A 15,343-nucleotide genomic window follows, 5' to 3' on the forward strand; every position below is an offset into this window, starting at 1 on the left:
GAGCACCCATGAGGCCAGCCCTTGGGAAACCATCCAAATAATGGAGTTGGGGGATTTTTCTAGGGTGAGCAGGAAGACTTATGCTCTAGTCACGTGAGTTTGGGAAAAAAGCATAAAACAATGATATGGACCCAGGCTGGAGGGACACAGGACATATAGTTAGAAGAGAATATCATTTGGATCCAAAGTGTCAGTACAATTATTACAGACGGGAAAGTTCAAAATTACTTCTTCCCTTCCATATATTCACGATTTTATTTGTTGATACTGTGATAATCCATCCTCGGAGCAACACATTTGGAGTTCCCCATGCCAGCCCACACTAAAGATCTGAAAAAGGAAAGTTTTCCTTCAAACCATCTTTCGATCTAAGCTAGCAATGAATTCCTGTGTGCAACACATTGTCACATTTGCATGATATAATTTATGATAGAGCCTTCTTGTGAATGGATAATTCATTATTTTTCTAGGCAACCTGATCCTGGTTATACCACTAACAAGCTTATGATGTGGGCAACTTCTCTGAGCCTCAAATTCGTTATCTATAAAACGAGCAGAGGGATTCATTATTTAAGCCCCTTCCAGATCTAACATTGTGTTTCACTATGTTTCAGGAATAACCTGCAAAACTTAAATTGATAAATTAGATAAATTAGAGAGTAACTTACTTGCTTTGCTAATAGGATTTTTCATTTCTCAAATGATTCACAAATTAAAACACAAATTATCTTAGTGTCTACAATGACCTAATTTACCCCCAGCATTTCAGAAACATGGGTGCTAAATAAAGAATAGTGCAGCCTGCCTTAGTCTGTTCCAGCTGCTATAACAAAATATTACGGACTGGGTAGCTTATAAACAACAGAAATGTATTTCTCACAGTTCTGGAGGCTAGAAGTCCAAGATCAGGGGGCCAGCATGCTCAGATTCTAGTGAAAGCTCTTTTTGGGGCTGCAGACTGCAACTTTTCTCTATGTTCGCACATGGTGGAAGGGGCTAGGAAGCCCAGTACAGCACCCTTCATAAGGGCACTAATCCCATTCACGGCGGCTCCACCCTCATGGTTTAATCACCTCCCAAAGGCCTCACCTCCTAATACCATCACACTGGGCATTAGATTTCAACATATGAATTTGGTGGGGGGCGGGCAGGGGCATACAAATATTCAGCCTCTAGTACAGCCATATTGGAAATAGTGTAACTGCTTGTTAAAAATATTTGGGAATTCAGGATTTTTGCAGAAGTTAATAAATTATAATTATTCCCTTACACTTGCCTGGGGCCAGTCTTTCTTAAATCAAGTAAATGTCCTTACCAGGTGAGATTTTTAAAGACAACATTGAAGTCTCAGGCCCAGGGGCAACCAGGCAAACAAGACAAGATGTGGTTCTTGCCTGCGGTCACACCATGAAGCTTTCCCTCCTTTCACTCAAGGTGTTGACAGTCCTTTAAAAGCAAGTATCTCTAGTATGAATAAAACCGTAATTTCTTCTCAAATATTTACACCTCAGCGTGACTGAGTTAACTGGTTGCTCCCCTGACGAGTCTTAGAGAGAAAGGCGTTGGAGGCCCAAGGGTGAAGAAAGAGAAACGTATGCGTGTTTGCGCGTGGGTGCACGTCTGCGTGTGGGGTGGGGGGAGTTGTAGGGATGTAGGGGAAGGAGTGAAGCGGCATCAGCGGAACTGCATTGTCTTTTCCATATTAGACTAACTCCCGGCCACACACCCAGTGCTGACACATGGGGGCGCACAATAAATATTATCACGAACGATTCTGGCGCTCCCTCCAGACAAGCTGGCTGTTACGAGGTGGGAACTTGCTTCAGAAAAAGCTGTTAGCGTCCTGCCGCCCACGCACGCAGGAAGGCGCAGCCGGGAGTGGACGCAAGTTCTGGGAAGCCAGAAGATCGCAGCGGATCCCACGGCTCGCTCGCCGGGCTCGGCCTCGGCAGAAGGTAACTCAAGCGGATGAGGACGCCGAGTCCCCCACCCCCACCCCCGGAGGGCGCGAACCGCACAGACTGCGGTCACGGGTCTGGCTGTGGGAACTGGGGACCGGAACTGGTGCGCAGACCCAAGTCGAGGTGTAGACCGGGGGCTGCAGCGGGAGGGGCGAGGGGGGAGGCTCTCACGAGCGCCCCATCATCGAGCGCCGCGAAGTCTGCGGAGCGCGCTCTTCAGTTTACCTGGCCCAGGACACTGCGTGCGGCAAGTTTGCAGAGCGCGCTCTCCGGGTCACTCTGAGCGCTGCCAGTTATGCAGAATGTGCCGGGGAGTGTGAGCGCGGCGGGGAGATCCCATAGATCTCTGCAAACTTTACCCAGCACGCTCTCCGGTGCGCGGCCAACTTTGCCAAGGGTGGTCCCTGGGGACGATGCGCTCAGGGGCCCGGGCCGCTTTGCGCGCGGCCAGCTTTGTAGAGTGCATCACCAGTCTTGCGGAGGGCGCCCTCCGGGGACCGTGCGCACGACGCTTGAGTGCAACCAGATTTGCAGGGCGCGCTCTCCTGCAACGGTGGGAGCGGCGGCGCGGGATATTTTGAGCGCGGCCAACTTGGCGACCGCACCATTGCGAGCCAGGGGCGGCGCACGCAGTCCAGCCCCGGGCGACTCCTCCCCCTGCAGCGCTGGGGCTTGTACTTTCGCTTTTGTTTTGGTGCCTCCAGGCTCTAGCCGCAGTGGGACAGAGAAGGTCGCAAGCTCGGGCCGGCCGGCCGGCCACCGTGGGAACGGTAACTTCGGGCCCTCCCCTCCGCTTGCACTTCACCCGCCGGTCCGCGGCGCGCTTCCTCCCTCCCTCCTGCGCCCTGCCTCCCCCTCCGCCGCCGCCTGGAGCACAGTCTGCGGGGAGCCGGGTCCTGTGACGCTGGGCTGCCCAGACGGCCTGCGCTGAAACTGGGGAGAGGGTTGTCGGCGCCTCCATCGTCGCTTGCTTTGCTCATCTTGTCCTCCCTTCCCTCCTAGCCCGCTGGCTTGGGACACCCGGTGCTATTCGGCATTTGGAAGAGAAGGAGAGGTGGATTTAGAAGGGAAGGAGGGGTTTGTTATCTTGCATGGCTAACAGCGAGGGCTCCCGCGTCACACAGCCCTGGGTTCCATTCCCGCGTCCTTGCTGGTCAGCTGTGGGGCCTTGGTCCTCTCTGCCTGTCTGTTCGATGGGAATGTAGTGATCCCAGGCTGACGGTGGCTGCGAGGAGAGAAGGAGGTGATTACGGTACATAGCAGTGCCTCCGTCAAGGCTTAGGACGCGTGAGCTGCTGTCATCGTTGTTGGGGTACCCTTGTGCGGGGCTCTTGAAGATTCCTTGAGGAAATGAAAAAAGGCGGGACTCGCAGGCTTCAGGCGGCCTTGCAACCTTTCACCGTTGTATTCAAATTTGCCGTTTAGGGGGCAGGCCTTTTCCCTTGAATTCCTGGACTGGCCAAGGAGGTGGCTCTAACCTTTGTTGATTTACAGGCCATTTCATCCTTCAGGGTCTACAGCCTGACCTTCATCCTCCATAGGCAGCCGCCGCCTAGGTTCATAATCCACCTCTGTTTCCTGTTAGCTGTGTGGCTTTGGACGGATTACTTAACCTCTCTGAAGAAACAAAAGTTTCTTCTGCAACACAGAGTAAAGGCTGCAGCCTCCTAGTGAGCATCAGGTGACAGTGGGGTCCTTGAGTGCCCGGCGGAGCCCCCTCCTCCTCCAAGTGCTAGAGATGAGAGGTGGAGGTCCTCAGGGCTTCTTCTCTTTGAGCCTTTTAGGAAGATTATGTTCACTGGGGCAAGAGTGGGATGCAAGTGGCATTGTCTTCACTGGGGCAAGAGTGGGGTGCAGGTTGTATTCTGTCACTTTTCAGGGGAAACAGCTGCAATGAGCCCATCTCCAACCCCCAAGGAAAAAAAAGTTCAGACAGTAGCTGAGAAGTGATTTCCTACCAGATGTGTGCCAGTCACCAATTAAACATGTTTAAAAATAATCACTAGAGGAATTTTTTTTCCCGACTCCACAAAGGCTGCTTAAAATATGAATGTGGTTTAAAAATATTGGTGAAGGTTGACAGTTGAGTTTTCTTGGTCTTGAGTTCTGTGGACAGTGGTAACAGTAGGAAGTATTTACTGAAAGTTCACAATGTGCTACACTGTGTTTAGCATTTTACACATATTGTTCCATCCATTCTCAGCCACCTGTGACTGAGACATCATTGTTTTCTCATTTCACAGATGAGAAAACTGAGGCTCAGGAAGTTGAGTACTTTGTTCAAGATCCCCTGGCTAATAGTGGAGAAGCTGATTGAAGCCCAGATCTGCTGTTGGCATGACTGGGCTCTTCGCCACCCTCCTGGGGCCCTTTAGTTCTGTTGTCTGTCCCATATCCACAGTTTATTCAGGGCACTGAAGGATGTAAAAATTATAAGTACATTTCAGTTATAACGTTCATAAAGAAATATTTATTGTGTGTCTGCTGTGTACCTGGCATTTTTCTGTGACTGAAAAAAAAAAAAGATTAAAATAAGCTCTCAGGCCAGCCTGATGGCACAGTGGTTGGGTCTGGTGTGCTCTGCTTTAGCAGCCCGGGTTCGAGGGTTCAGATCTCAGGGGCAGACCTACAGCACTCGTCCCCCACGCTGTGGCAGTGACCCACATACAGAGTGGTGAAAGATTGGCACAGATGTTAGCTCAGGGCTAATCTTCCTTAGCCAAAAAAAAAAAAAGCTTTCAAATAGAGTCCTAGTGGATAGTAGTAGGAATAAGAATAAGAATAATGAGTGACAAAGTGTTTACATAGAGTGCCAGGCACTGTTAATGCTCTATGTGTATCCTATATCAATGCATTTAAAGTGAAGATAGACGCATTGAACAATTGAATTAGGAATATCCCTTGAATGACTAGACTTGCTGCAGCCTGAGCCCCACCAAGGGGCTGAATACAAGAAAGTAATGCTGCTGTGCCCTCCACAGGCACAGCAGAGCAGAGATAGGCCTGGATTTTCTGGGTGGGCTGTGAGGATGAGTGGAAGTAAGAGGTCAACACCGATCCTTGGCTTAACTCAAATGATGTGACCAAGGTCAGGCACCCCATTCGATCACCACCTTTGTTCTGGGTGGACTTGATTTCACCCAGAAGTCACGCTCAGCCTCCTAGGAATAAGAAAGTCCCTAAATGTTTAGTTAGCCTTACAAATTTAAAAGAGTGAAGTCCCATCGCACGGACTTGTCTCAGACATACACTCTGGCAGGTTGTTGGAAGGGACACTCGCCTCCCCCCTAGACAGTGTCAACCCAGACAGATGCTGTAGGTTTCAAAAGGAAAACCCTTCTGGCCTAGTGTTTGGAGGGAAAGCTCTGGAAGGCCTCCCACCATTAAGCCGTAGAAATCAGCCTGAACTCTGCGTCTCTGCGGCTAAGTCCAAAACCCCCTGAGGTGGCCGGGAAGGATGCGGAGTTTAAGCTGCACCACTCCCTTGATGGAGCGTGTCATATGTTTAGTGAGTGTGCAGTCCCCTCTGCCTGCCTTGTGCCGCCCCGCCCCACCATCTCTGCTTCCCCTTCTCTGATCTCAGGTCAGACATTTCCTCCCCTGAGAACCTTCCCTAATTCAGTGAGGCTCAGTCGGGTCCCCTGGTATGGCCACACATTGGTCATCCTCGTGGCACTTGCCAGAGTTGCAGCTTAACATTGGTGCCGTCCTTTTATCAACGCCTCTCCCCCAACAAGGCAGGACCCCCAGCTCCTAGCACAGGGCCTGGTGCATTAGACTTCCAGTAAATATTCATGGAATAAATGGAGAGGAGCCTCCAGAATTCTCAGCAGTCCCAACAATATTAAATGTGTAGCTTTCTTAGGAGCCGTTTTGCTTAGGGTCATCCTTTTCAAAAAAATAATGGTCACATTGTGAATCCTACATCCTAGATTCAGCCTTTAAGATTAGCGCTAGCGAAAGGCTCAAGGCTTAAACACCACATGTTGAAGTTAGATTCTTTTCTGGTGGATTTTGTATAACTTCAACTTGCTAATTTTGAAACGATTTCAGTGCTTAGCTAACCACGATCCACGCTGAAAGGTAACTTGGTCTATATAAAGGAAGTGAAATAAAAACTATTGAGCATTTCTGCGTGCTTGGACTTGATTATTTCTGCCAGGGATGGGGTTATCTCTGTTTTCGAGAAACATTTTGTGTCCTAATCTGAAAAATCTAACTACTTCCCAGCCGGAAGCATGTTGGTGGCGATGGTGGAGGGTACATGGTATGTTGCGAAACAAGACGGCCGCCTGACTTCTCAGGGTCACTGTAGAGATCTTGGGGGGACTCTCCCTCCCTCTCAGTTCGCTTCTCACTGCCCAGCTCAGCTCTAAGATAAGCTGCAAGGTGACGTGATAATGCCACTCAGAGCTCAAGGCCGCTAGGTCGGCGCTTTGCCATCTTGGACACCTTCCCCCAAGCTGGATTCCTTCTCCTCCACACCTCAGAAAGTCATTACTTGTGCTCTGGGGCACAATGTGTTCTGTCAGATGCCTTCTTGTCTTCCAGCTGAGTGAAGACACCCCTGGGTGAGCCTCACGGGAATGCAGACCTGCACCTGCCAGCTGTGGCCCGCTCTGTGCCATGGCTCACAGCAGAGAGTCTCGAGAGGTTTCCCTTTGTTGCTGAAAGCCGATCCCTTCATGGGAAAGGAAACAGGACTCCATTTAGGAGAAATGACTCTAGTCCAGGCTCTGCTTCTGACTCACTAATTCTCTTCCCTTGGTCGTTGTTTCTTCCCGCTTTCCATTCAACTAATGTTTATTTAGTGAGCACCTTGTGTGCCAGGCGCTGTGCTGTGATGAACTTACATTGTCAGGTTTGAGCCAAGCAGTAAGCAGAGGGCAGATACACAAGACATAAAAGGGCTGTAAAGGGCATGGGGGGAGAGGGGGAGCTGGTGAGATGGGAGTAATCAAGGAGGAACTCCCTGCAGAGATGCCATTTAAGCTGAAACCTGAAGATTGAGAATTAGCCAGCTGGGCAAAGATGGCACGTCCAGCAAACAGTGGTGACTTCCGGAAAGAGGGACCCATGCGCCCTGAAGGAGCCTGAAATGAGCATACTGTGCCCAAGGACACTGAAAGTGTGCCCTAGAGAGCTGGAAGGCTGAATGGTGTGATCGTAAGGGGTGGGCTCTGGACTACCTGTTGCTGGCTTCAGAACTGCGTCCTACTGTTTACTAGTTATGTGGCCTGGGACAAGGTAGGTAGCCTTTTCTAGGCTCAGCTTCCTCATCTGTCAAAAGGCGGTGATCATAGGGCTGACGTAACAGCATTATTGGAAGTACTAATAAGATCGTGCTGGGGCCCGCCCAGTGGTGTAGCGGTTAAGTTCGTGCGATCCACTTTAGCGGCCCGGGGTTCGCAGGTTCAGATCCCGGGCGCGCACCTACGCACTGCTCATCAAGCCATGCTGAGGCGGCCTCCCACATGGAGCAACTAGAAGGATGTACGACTATGACATACAACTATCTACTGGGGCTTTGGGGAGAAAAAAGGAGGAAGGTTGGCAACAGATGTTAGCTCAGGGCCGATCTTCCTCAAAAAAGTCAATGCTCTCATTTATTTAAAAAAAATAAGATAGTGCTTACAAAACAATTAGCACAGTAAATACTAAATGTGAGTTTCTATTCTTATTATTGTTATTTTTACTCCATAATGTAGAGGGAGTCGTAGGTGAGTAGGGGATCCTGTTGGCTGGTGTTTGTCCTACATCAGGGGACATGCCTTTTTTGTAAAGGGCCAGGTAGTAAATATTTTAGGCTTTTCGGGATATGGTCTCTGCCACAATTACTCAACTCTGGTTGTGTCAGGAAGGCAGCCATAAGTAATACATAAATGAACAGGTGTGGTTGTATTCCAATAAAACTTTATTTACGAAAAAGTAGTGGGCCATAGTTCATTGACTCTAGTACATGACAATGAAAAGCCTTAAAATCCAAGGAGGTGTGTTTTGATTTGAACTTTTACGTCGTAGAGATCTCGTGAAGATTGTTGAGCAGGAAAATAATTTGATGGAAATCTGTTTTGGAACCATGTAAAGTCATCTGAAACAGAAAGAGAGCTTTGTCCCCCTGGTTGCTGCTGTTTTTGAACTGGGTCTGAGCGATGCCACGCCAAGGATGAGCGCCTCATAACCTGTGAGCAGTCTAGGGGGAGTTTCTTCTTGTTGCAAACCTTGACAGATCTTCCACAGCTTCTCGTATGCCGTGAACGTTTAACAAAATCGTGGATGCTGGATTAGAAGCTTCCTGAGGGCAAGGACTTTGTTTTCTTCTCTTCTGTGTACCCAGTCTCTGGACCAATGCCTGAAATAGAGTTGGCGCTCAGGCGTTTGGAGAAATTGTTGGTGCAGTAGCGCTGGAGCCTGAATATGGAAGGCTGCTCACCTCTAGGCTTAACGAAAAACTGTTGTCACCTAACGAGGGTTCTTTAAAAATATCACGAGGCCAATGATACCAACGGATACCAATTTTCTGGTTTGTTTTTTTTCCTTCCAGATGGCAGATGATCAACACTGTGTTGTGGAGCAAGGCGCTGGGGATTCAGCAAGCGAAGATGCAGTTGATGCTAAGCCAGACCGGTCGTCCTTTGTCCCATCACTCTTCAGGTAAGTCTCCTTCCTTTCTGGGTTAAAGAGGGGCCCTGGACCACTTCTGCCATCTCCACCCACCCAGGGGGATGGGTACCTTCAGAGAAAGGAGGTCTGTGCTGTGCTTGGGAAATTTGCATAGAATCCTGCCAGCTGTATATGACAACACTAGGGTCCCCGTGCACTCCCATGTCTCTGGGGCAAGCCCAGGTGTAGGGGGAACCAATCTATGGGGGTCTCATGCTCGGCAGCTGCACATCTGGGTGGCAGCTGCCCAGGAGTGAGGGGTTGTCCTCATCAGAGGTGATTTGCAGCCAGCGTCCTTGGGGCAGAGCATGGGCTGCTGCTGCCGGTTGGAGCTAGGCTTGGCTGAAAGGCAGAATCTGGGAGCTATGGGATGGGAGGTTTGGGGTGGTACTCCATTGAAGGAGGGAGCATCCTGTCTACTGATTCCCACCTTTTCTTGAGTTCACTTTTAAAATTCTACATTTTACATTTAATAATAATAATAGCTTCATTTATTCAACTCTTGCATGCCAGCTCAGTATTGCCTGTAGTCCTCATAATCCCAGGAGATGGTTCTGTTGTTATCACCATTTAGGAGGTAGGGAAACTGAGGCACTAAGAAGTTTAACAGCGTGCCTTTGTGATAACTGTTAATAAATGGTGAAGCTGAGATTGGAGCCCAGCGGTACCAGTGCCACTCACTTAACAGCTCTGTTGTGCTTTCCATTTAAAAGTAGGGCTGCAGGGATATGGAGGAGTCCCTCACCTCCCCTTAACCTTGGTCTTGGAGGGGCAGTTGGTGGGGCTTCCTGGCAAGAGGCAGGAGTGGTTTGTGGGTCAGAAGCATCAGACTTCTTGGTATCTCCCAAGCCAAGCCCCACATGGGAGGGACAGTGATGGGGATAAAGGTTGAGGTTAAGGAATGGTCCCAAGCAGTGCTCAGGAGGGGAAAGGCTGGTGATGAGGGGCGGCCTGGCTCCCTGCAACATCCCAGAGAGGGCCTTGGGTCATATCCTCCCAAACAAGACTCGGAAACAGGGGAAGACCCCAACATCCTGGACCCTTTGGCATTGGTTGCCTTTTAGGGTCAAGAATACCCAATGAAATAACCAGAAAACACAACTCCAGCTCCTGACAACTTTTCAAAACCGTGAGGTCAGTTGGTCCAGGCTAGTCCACTCCCCAGTGCAAGCCCTTTATTTAGAGCAGTGGCCTTCAAATGTTTTTGTTCACATACCCCCAAAATAGTATAAAACTACACACCCCTTGTACATTTTAAGGTGACATAAATTTCTTGTCAAAATAGTTGCAAAGAATGTAATAATATTTCAGTTTTCTCAGCTCTCTGAGTATCTGAGTTACGCAGATTGCTTCTAAGTGAAAGAGAAACAGGAATTGTGTAACAGTGGTTTCATGAATCTTAGCAAAGCCTCTTGGTGTACTTCCCAGAAATTATGAAAATTAATGGTGTGTTGTAAATATGGACATTTAAAAATCATCTCTTTAAATGTATCCAGTGGAATCTAAATTCACAGTAAACCACCATTATCCATTAAAAATGTACATAAACAAGTTCCCCTTTAACAGCTAGAATTTTTATGTTGTTTCTTTTTCCGAAACCCTGAACTTGTTTTTTTTAATTCTATTTCCCCCCACAACATTTTATTCTGATGTTATAGATTTAGTTCCTTGAAAGTCTTTTATTGATCACCTCATTATACATCTCTGTAACATATATGTGTGTGCATATGTACATAGCATAAATTTTAAGAAATTTTTACAGGTATTATGAGTATTAAAAGAAATTTCCTTTATACTAAGTTACTATTAATTTCTTCTACATTAGGTTACTATTTCAGCCATTATTAATTCACAGTTGATCCAAACAAATAAATATTGATAAATCATTCGTACTATTAAATTGTTATTCATCAAAATAATTATTAAATTAAAATAGCAACTTATAATGGACTGGGCCTTTAAAAAGTGAGTTTATGAATAAATGGACAAATAATACTTATTGCTAGAATAAGAAAGAGTTCAGTATCACCTCTTTTTCCCATTTTTTCATTTTTAGAGATAGAAGCACTAAGAAACCATGAATAAATACATGGGATGGCAGGAGTTTTGTTATAATAAAGTCACTTAATTATTTGAATTCCTTCCGTAGTTCTCTGCCGAAAATGACAACTCAATTAGGTCATTCTTCAGTTTTATTGAAAATAAAGAATTGGAAATTACCTGACTTAGAAAAGGAATTGTTATTCAGCCCTTAGAGACATTTATTTTTTCAGTTTCTGGGAAGTATACCAAAAAAGGCTCTATCAGAACTTCTCAACTGTTAATTAAATCTGTTCCTCTTTTTAGAGGCAACTTTTTTAACCCAAAATACTCCAACAGACATAAGATGATTAAAATGGCATTAATAAACATTTGTCAGCATCCTTTTTTTGGTAAAGTGCTTTTAAACTATATGCTTTTTAAAATATAGGTTTGTTAAGACCTTGGAGCTGGAGATGTAGCTCATTGATTTATGGAAAATGTCTGCTGTGTATTCTAGTTGACAAAGCCAGTCCTTGTCAGGCCATCAGCCGTAACAGACTTGCTTTCAATCGGAAAGGTCTGATACCATTTTTCAGTTCAATCAATGTGTTATTAGGCATCCCTGTGACAACCATCTTGGTTCTGAATTCTAATTCTTGGATGGTTGGGTGGATGGGTGGATGGGTGGATGGATGGATGGATGGGTGGGTGGGTGGATGGACGGACGGACGGACGGACAGATGGATGGGTGGATGGATGGAGGATGGGAAGTGAGAGAGGGAAGATGTTTACCTCGTTGAATCAGTGTTTGCTTTGCTTTCACAGGGACTCTAGCTCCAAAGTGATAGTGTCTTTGGGAATAATCAGGGGGTAAAAGAGCCAAAGTCATTATACAAGAGCCACATCACTCCTGCTCCATTTTACTATATACTGTTTTCAATATATAATGAATTGGGAACAGCCCAGTGTGGCCCCAATAGCCCCATTTCTAATCTCATCCTTTACCCTTATCAGACTCTTGTGGAATCCACCACAGTGGTGGATTCAAGGAGACTCACGGATGCTCATATTTGAATTGTCCCTTTGTTAGATGATGTGGAGGTTTCGGCATCCTCTAAGGTGGATGAGAAGTCTACTCTTTTGTTACATAGTGGGAGATAGGAGACTGGGAAAGGGGAGGTGGTATCTCAGGCAGACCAGTTTTAGGAAAAATACAAATAGAAGTTGAGAATCCAGTCAGTCATCTCCTTAAAACTGTCTGTGTCTGCACCCCTTAGAAAGTCTTCGAATAACCTGTTTGACGACCTCTGCCTTAAAGACCCGTCATTTTGCAAAAATAGATGTGATCTGTGATGTGGGGTTTTTTACCACCGTAAGTCCTTTGGAAAGGTAACTAAGCCCCGATAGTCTTCTGTATTCTGGTGCGCTATACCTTTTTTATAGCGTGGCTGATGTTGACATCAACCTTCATATTATCAAAAGAAACTAAGTATCCTTGCAAAATATTTAAATTAAATTCCGTTTTCTGAACTGCTTATTTAGGTTGTATGAATTGTAAGGCATGATTGTTGAATTATTAAATGATATTGAGCTACAATAAATGACAGTGTAATGCCTTATTCTTCCAGGCTGTGAAATGTTAGCTGTTACTTTCTCTGCCTTCGCTAGGCATCTGCCTGGTACCCAGGTATTAGATGATACACTGGCTGCCTCCCAAGGAGGCAGTCAATTCGAATAAAATTCAGTCAGGATTTGTGACGTACCCTTAAAATTTAGATTTTTCCTTCCATTTTTTTACTTCAGTAAGATAGAAAGTTCTTTCATCTAGTAAAGTAACACCGGCTTTAAAATTAACCACTTGAGATGCCATTTTGGGTCACTAATTAATGGTTTCATTCATTCATTAAATATTTATGGAGCGACAGAGAGAAGTTAAGTCCCTTGCACCAAGTCGTGGTGGAGCCAGGATTTGAACCTGCGTTCACTTGCCTGTCAAACCGAACTCTCAGCCATGATTCTGTTGCTGCCTCTATGTGCCAGCTTCTGTGTCTGGGAACAAGATCAACAGGATCGACATGGCCCCTGCCTCAGACCCATTCTTATAGGGAAGGCAGACATGAAAAGAATAATTGAGATGTGATGGTGCTGGAAAGGGGCAGAGTGGGGCGCTGGGGGAGAATAATTAAAAAGGGTACCTCACCTGGTCTTGGGGGTCAGAGAAGGCCCCTTGGAGCCATGGTGTGTGTGCTGAGCCTTGATGGGGAGTTAGGAGGCTGATGGAGGGGACGGGTGCATGAGGTCTGGCATCATTCTCGCTGGGAGGAAGATGGGATGTGGAGGGACAGCAGGAGAGGAGAAGGGGATAAATGGACAGGGGCCGGATTTTAGAAGGGCTTGTCTGAGGTCCCATTAAGGATTTGGAATTAATCCTAAGGACAGGGAAGTCATTAAAGGGTTTAAGAGGTAGACTGACTTGATCAATTATATCTACAAAAAACAAAAAAAAATACAAGATCCAAGCTGCAGAGTGGAAGAGAATGCGTGCAAGAGGGGCACTGTGGGCAGGGAAGCGAGTTAGGAGGCTGCTGCGCTGCTCCAGGTGAGAGTGGGTGGTTTAGGCGGGAGCGGGACCCGGGCAGGTGGAGGGAGCGGCCGGACTCCGGAGATGCCTGGGAGGTAGAGCAATAGGACTTTGTGTCCAAGAGGAAGAAGAGGCTGAAGAAGGGAGAGCCGGTGAAGAATGTGGCACCTGGACTGCGGGGACTAGTTGAAGTCGTCTAGTAACCACTGAGCCGCTTTGCCAGAAAAAGGGGTAATGACATTTATATTTCTATTGCCAAGATGACAGAACAGCGCCAGCCTGTGCCGCCTCTCCTTGTTCCCCTGGACGTTCCTGCTGCCTTGGCTTTGCTGACCGAGACCTCATGGGAAACTTGGATGGGGTCAGGACTTCATATATAGTGGGATGAGACTAAGTGCAATTCAGAACCATGTGATTTGACTCAAAGAGCATGTGTCCATTATCACACCTGGCCCAGCACACTCTACACTTCAATGTCTGTGCCTTACAGATTCTCACTGGGGTTGTTTATTCTGCTACAATGTAACTAATTGGGGGTGACCTGAATATGGCGTTAGAGGTTGGTTGGTTCCTGCGAATCAGGGAAGTGCGGCAGCCCCTCCCAAGGTCCCCTCTGCTGTGTGTGGGGCACTTTGTATCCCACACGTCAGATCTGTGGGTGCAGTGCGTGGGAGCATCGCATAGCTGGCTACTCTGGGTGCTCCCCACAGCTGATGGCGGGCGCCTCCCCCTGCTGTCCCACCCCCAGCTCCCTTCTCCGAGGTGTCAGAATTGCTGCGAGGTGAGGCAGTAGAGGGGACAGTAGCGCCCCCCACCCCCAGCCCGTCTCTAATTGAGGACACTCGCCCTGCCCTGGAGACCTCAAGGATTCTGGGAAACAGAAAGCCTTTCCCCCTAAAAGCCTGGGTGGGACTCACGGGCCACAGGTAGTTCCAAGCCCTCAGACTTGTCTTGGCTTTTTTGCCGCACTGCCACTAGATGGCAGAACAACATCGTTTTATTTCCATTCCATTGGGTCCTGAATAATCCGGATTGTTCTTTAACTTTTCTTTAAAAACAATTTATTAAAATGCTTTCTAATTTTCTGATGACTGAAGAACATATGGAAAACACAGAAAACCACAAAGGAAAAATATTCAAGATATTAATTTAAAATTAGTAAAGCGTTAGGACTTTTTAAAAAATGACCTAGAAGAAATGAGTATGTGCACCAGCTATATTCATTATGAGCCTTCGTTTATGGAGCAAGGCCTAGTGTCATCTGTGAACTTGAAGAGGGATCCCTCCTGATGTTAAGGTAACCCTGGCACCTAGCACAGGTTACCTGCCATCCAGGTTAACGATGTGGTCCCTGCCCTGCATGTGAACTCAAGCTCTTGTTGAATGTCTAGGCATGGCTACAGAAAATAGCTAATAACAGAAAATAACTAATTGCTGAATTGTAGAGTTCTGGGAGCTGTGGGAGGCTGGGGGAGAGAACGATGAGGGAGCGCTGGAGGAGGAGTTCAGACAAGTTGTCAGAGAAGAAGCAGTGAGGTTTTCAGGGGACTGGGAGAGCCTGCCCGCCAGGGCCACGTGGGAATGATGGCCAGGCCATGCGACACAGGTTCTGGGAATGTGGGTGGAGGCTGTTGGACGGGCTGAGTTTGGTCCTGGTGGTACCACTGGGTGCCGTTGTAGGTATAAAACCAAGCCCTGCCCAGCAGCCTGGAAGATGTCCTCACCCAGGAACATGTTGGAAATCAGAGGCTCCTTTCTGAGCTCTGCTCAAGATCAGTATTAAAAAAAAATGAAAAACAAAGTAGAAAACAGATTTCACGCACTCTCAAATTTCCCCAGGGCCTTGGTGGAGCCTTGGGTGTCCCTGCAGAGGGGTTTGTTTATCTTTCCAGTTCCCGAGTGAAGAGGGCAGGAGAAAGACTCCTTTTCAAAACTTGATAAACTCCCTATTTTCGAGGCACTGGCTCAGATCACATGGGCTTTCTCTTCTGTGTCATCTTTGTGTTCCAACTTTTGTCTTCCCGGAGTGTGTTTAATAAATGCCGCTTGGTTATAATTCCTCCCCCTGGACTGCAACTTCGGTTTCTCCACCAGTAAGTGTTATATGTAAACAAGT

At 47.2% G+C, this 15,343-nt stretch overlaps 1 protein-coding gene across 2 annotated transcripts in view; it reads left to right on the forward strand.

Annotated features, from left to right (window-relative positions):
- Positions 1–1,729: 1,729 nt before the first annotated feature.
- Positions 1,730–15,343, forward strand: part of CASP7 (caspase 7) — a 40,073-nt gene continuing 26,459 nt past the window's right edge. The window contains exons 1-2 of one of the 2 annotated variants that reach the window (XM_058544037.1): positions 1,730–1,955; positions 8,506–8,615. In XM_058544037.1, coding sequence (XP_058400020.1) covers positions 1,740–1,955; positions 8,506–8,615 — 326 coding nt within the window. In that variant the 5' untranslated portion in view covers positions 1,730–1,739. Of the gene's footprint in view, positions 1,956–2,612; positions 2,732–8,505; positions 8,616–15,343 lie in introns of those variants that run through there. The other variant, XM_058544038.1, reaches the window with a different exon arrangement.

Source organism: Diceros bicornis, chromosome 6, assembly GCF_020826845.1.
Source record: "Diceros bicornis minor isolate mBicDic1 chromosome 6, mDicBic1.mat.cur, whole genome shotgun sequence".
Lineage (NCBI taxonomy): Eukaryota > Metazoa > Chordata > Mammalia > Perissodactyla > Rhinocerotidae > Diceros > Diceros bicornis.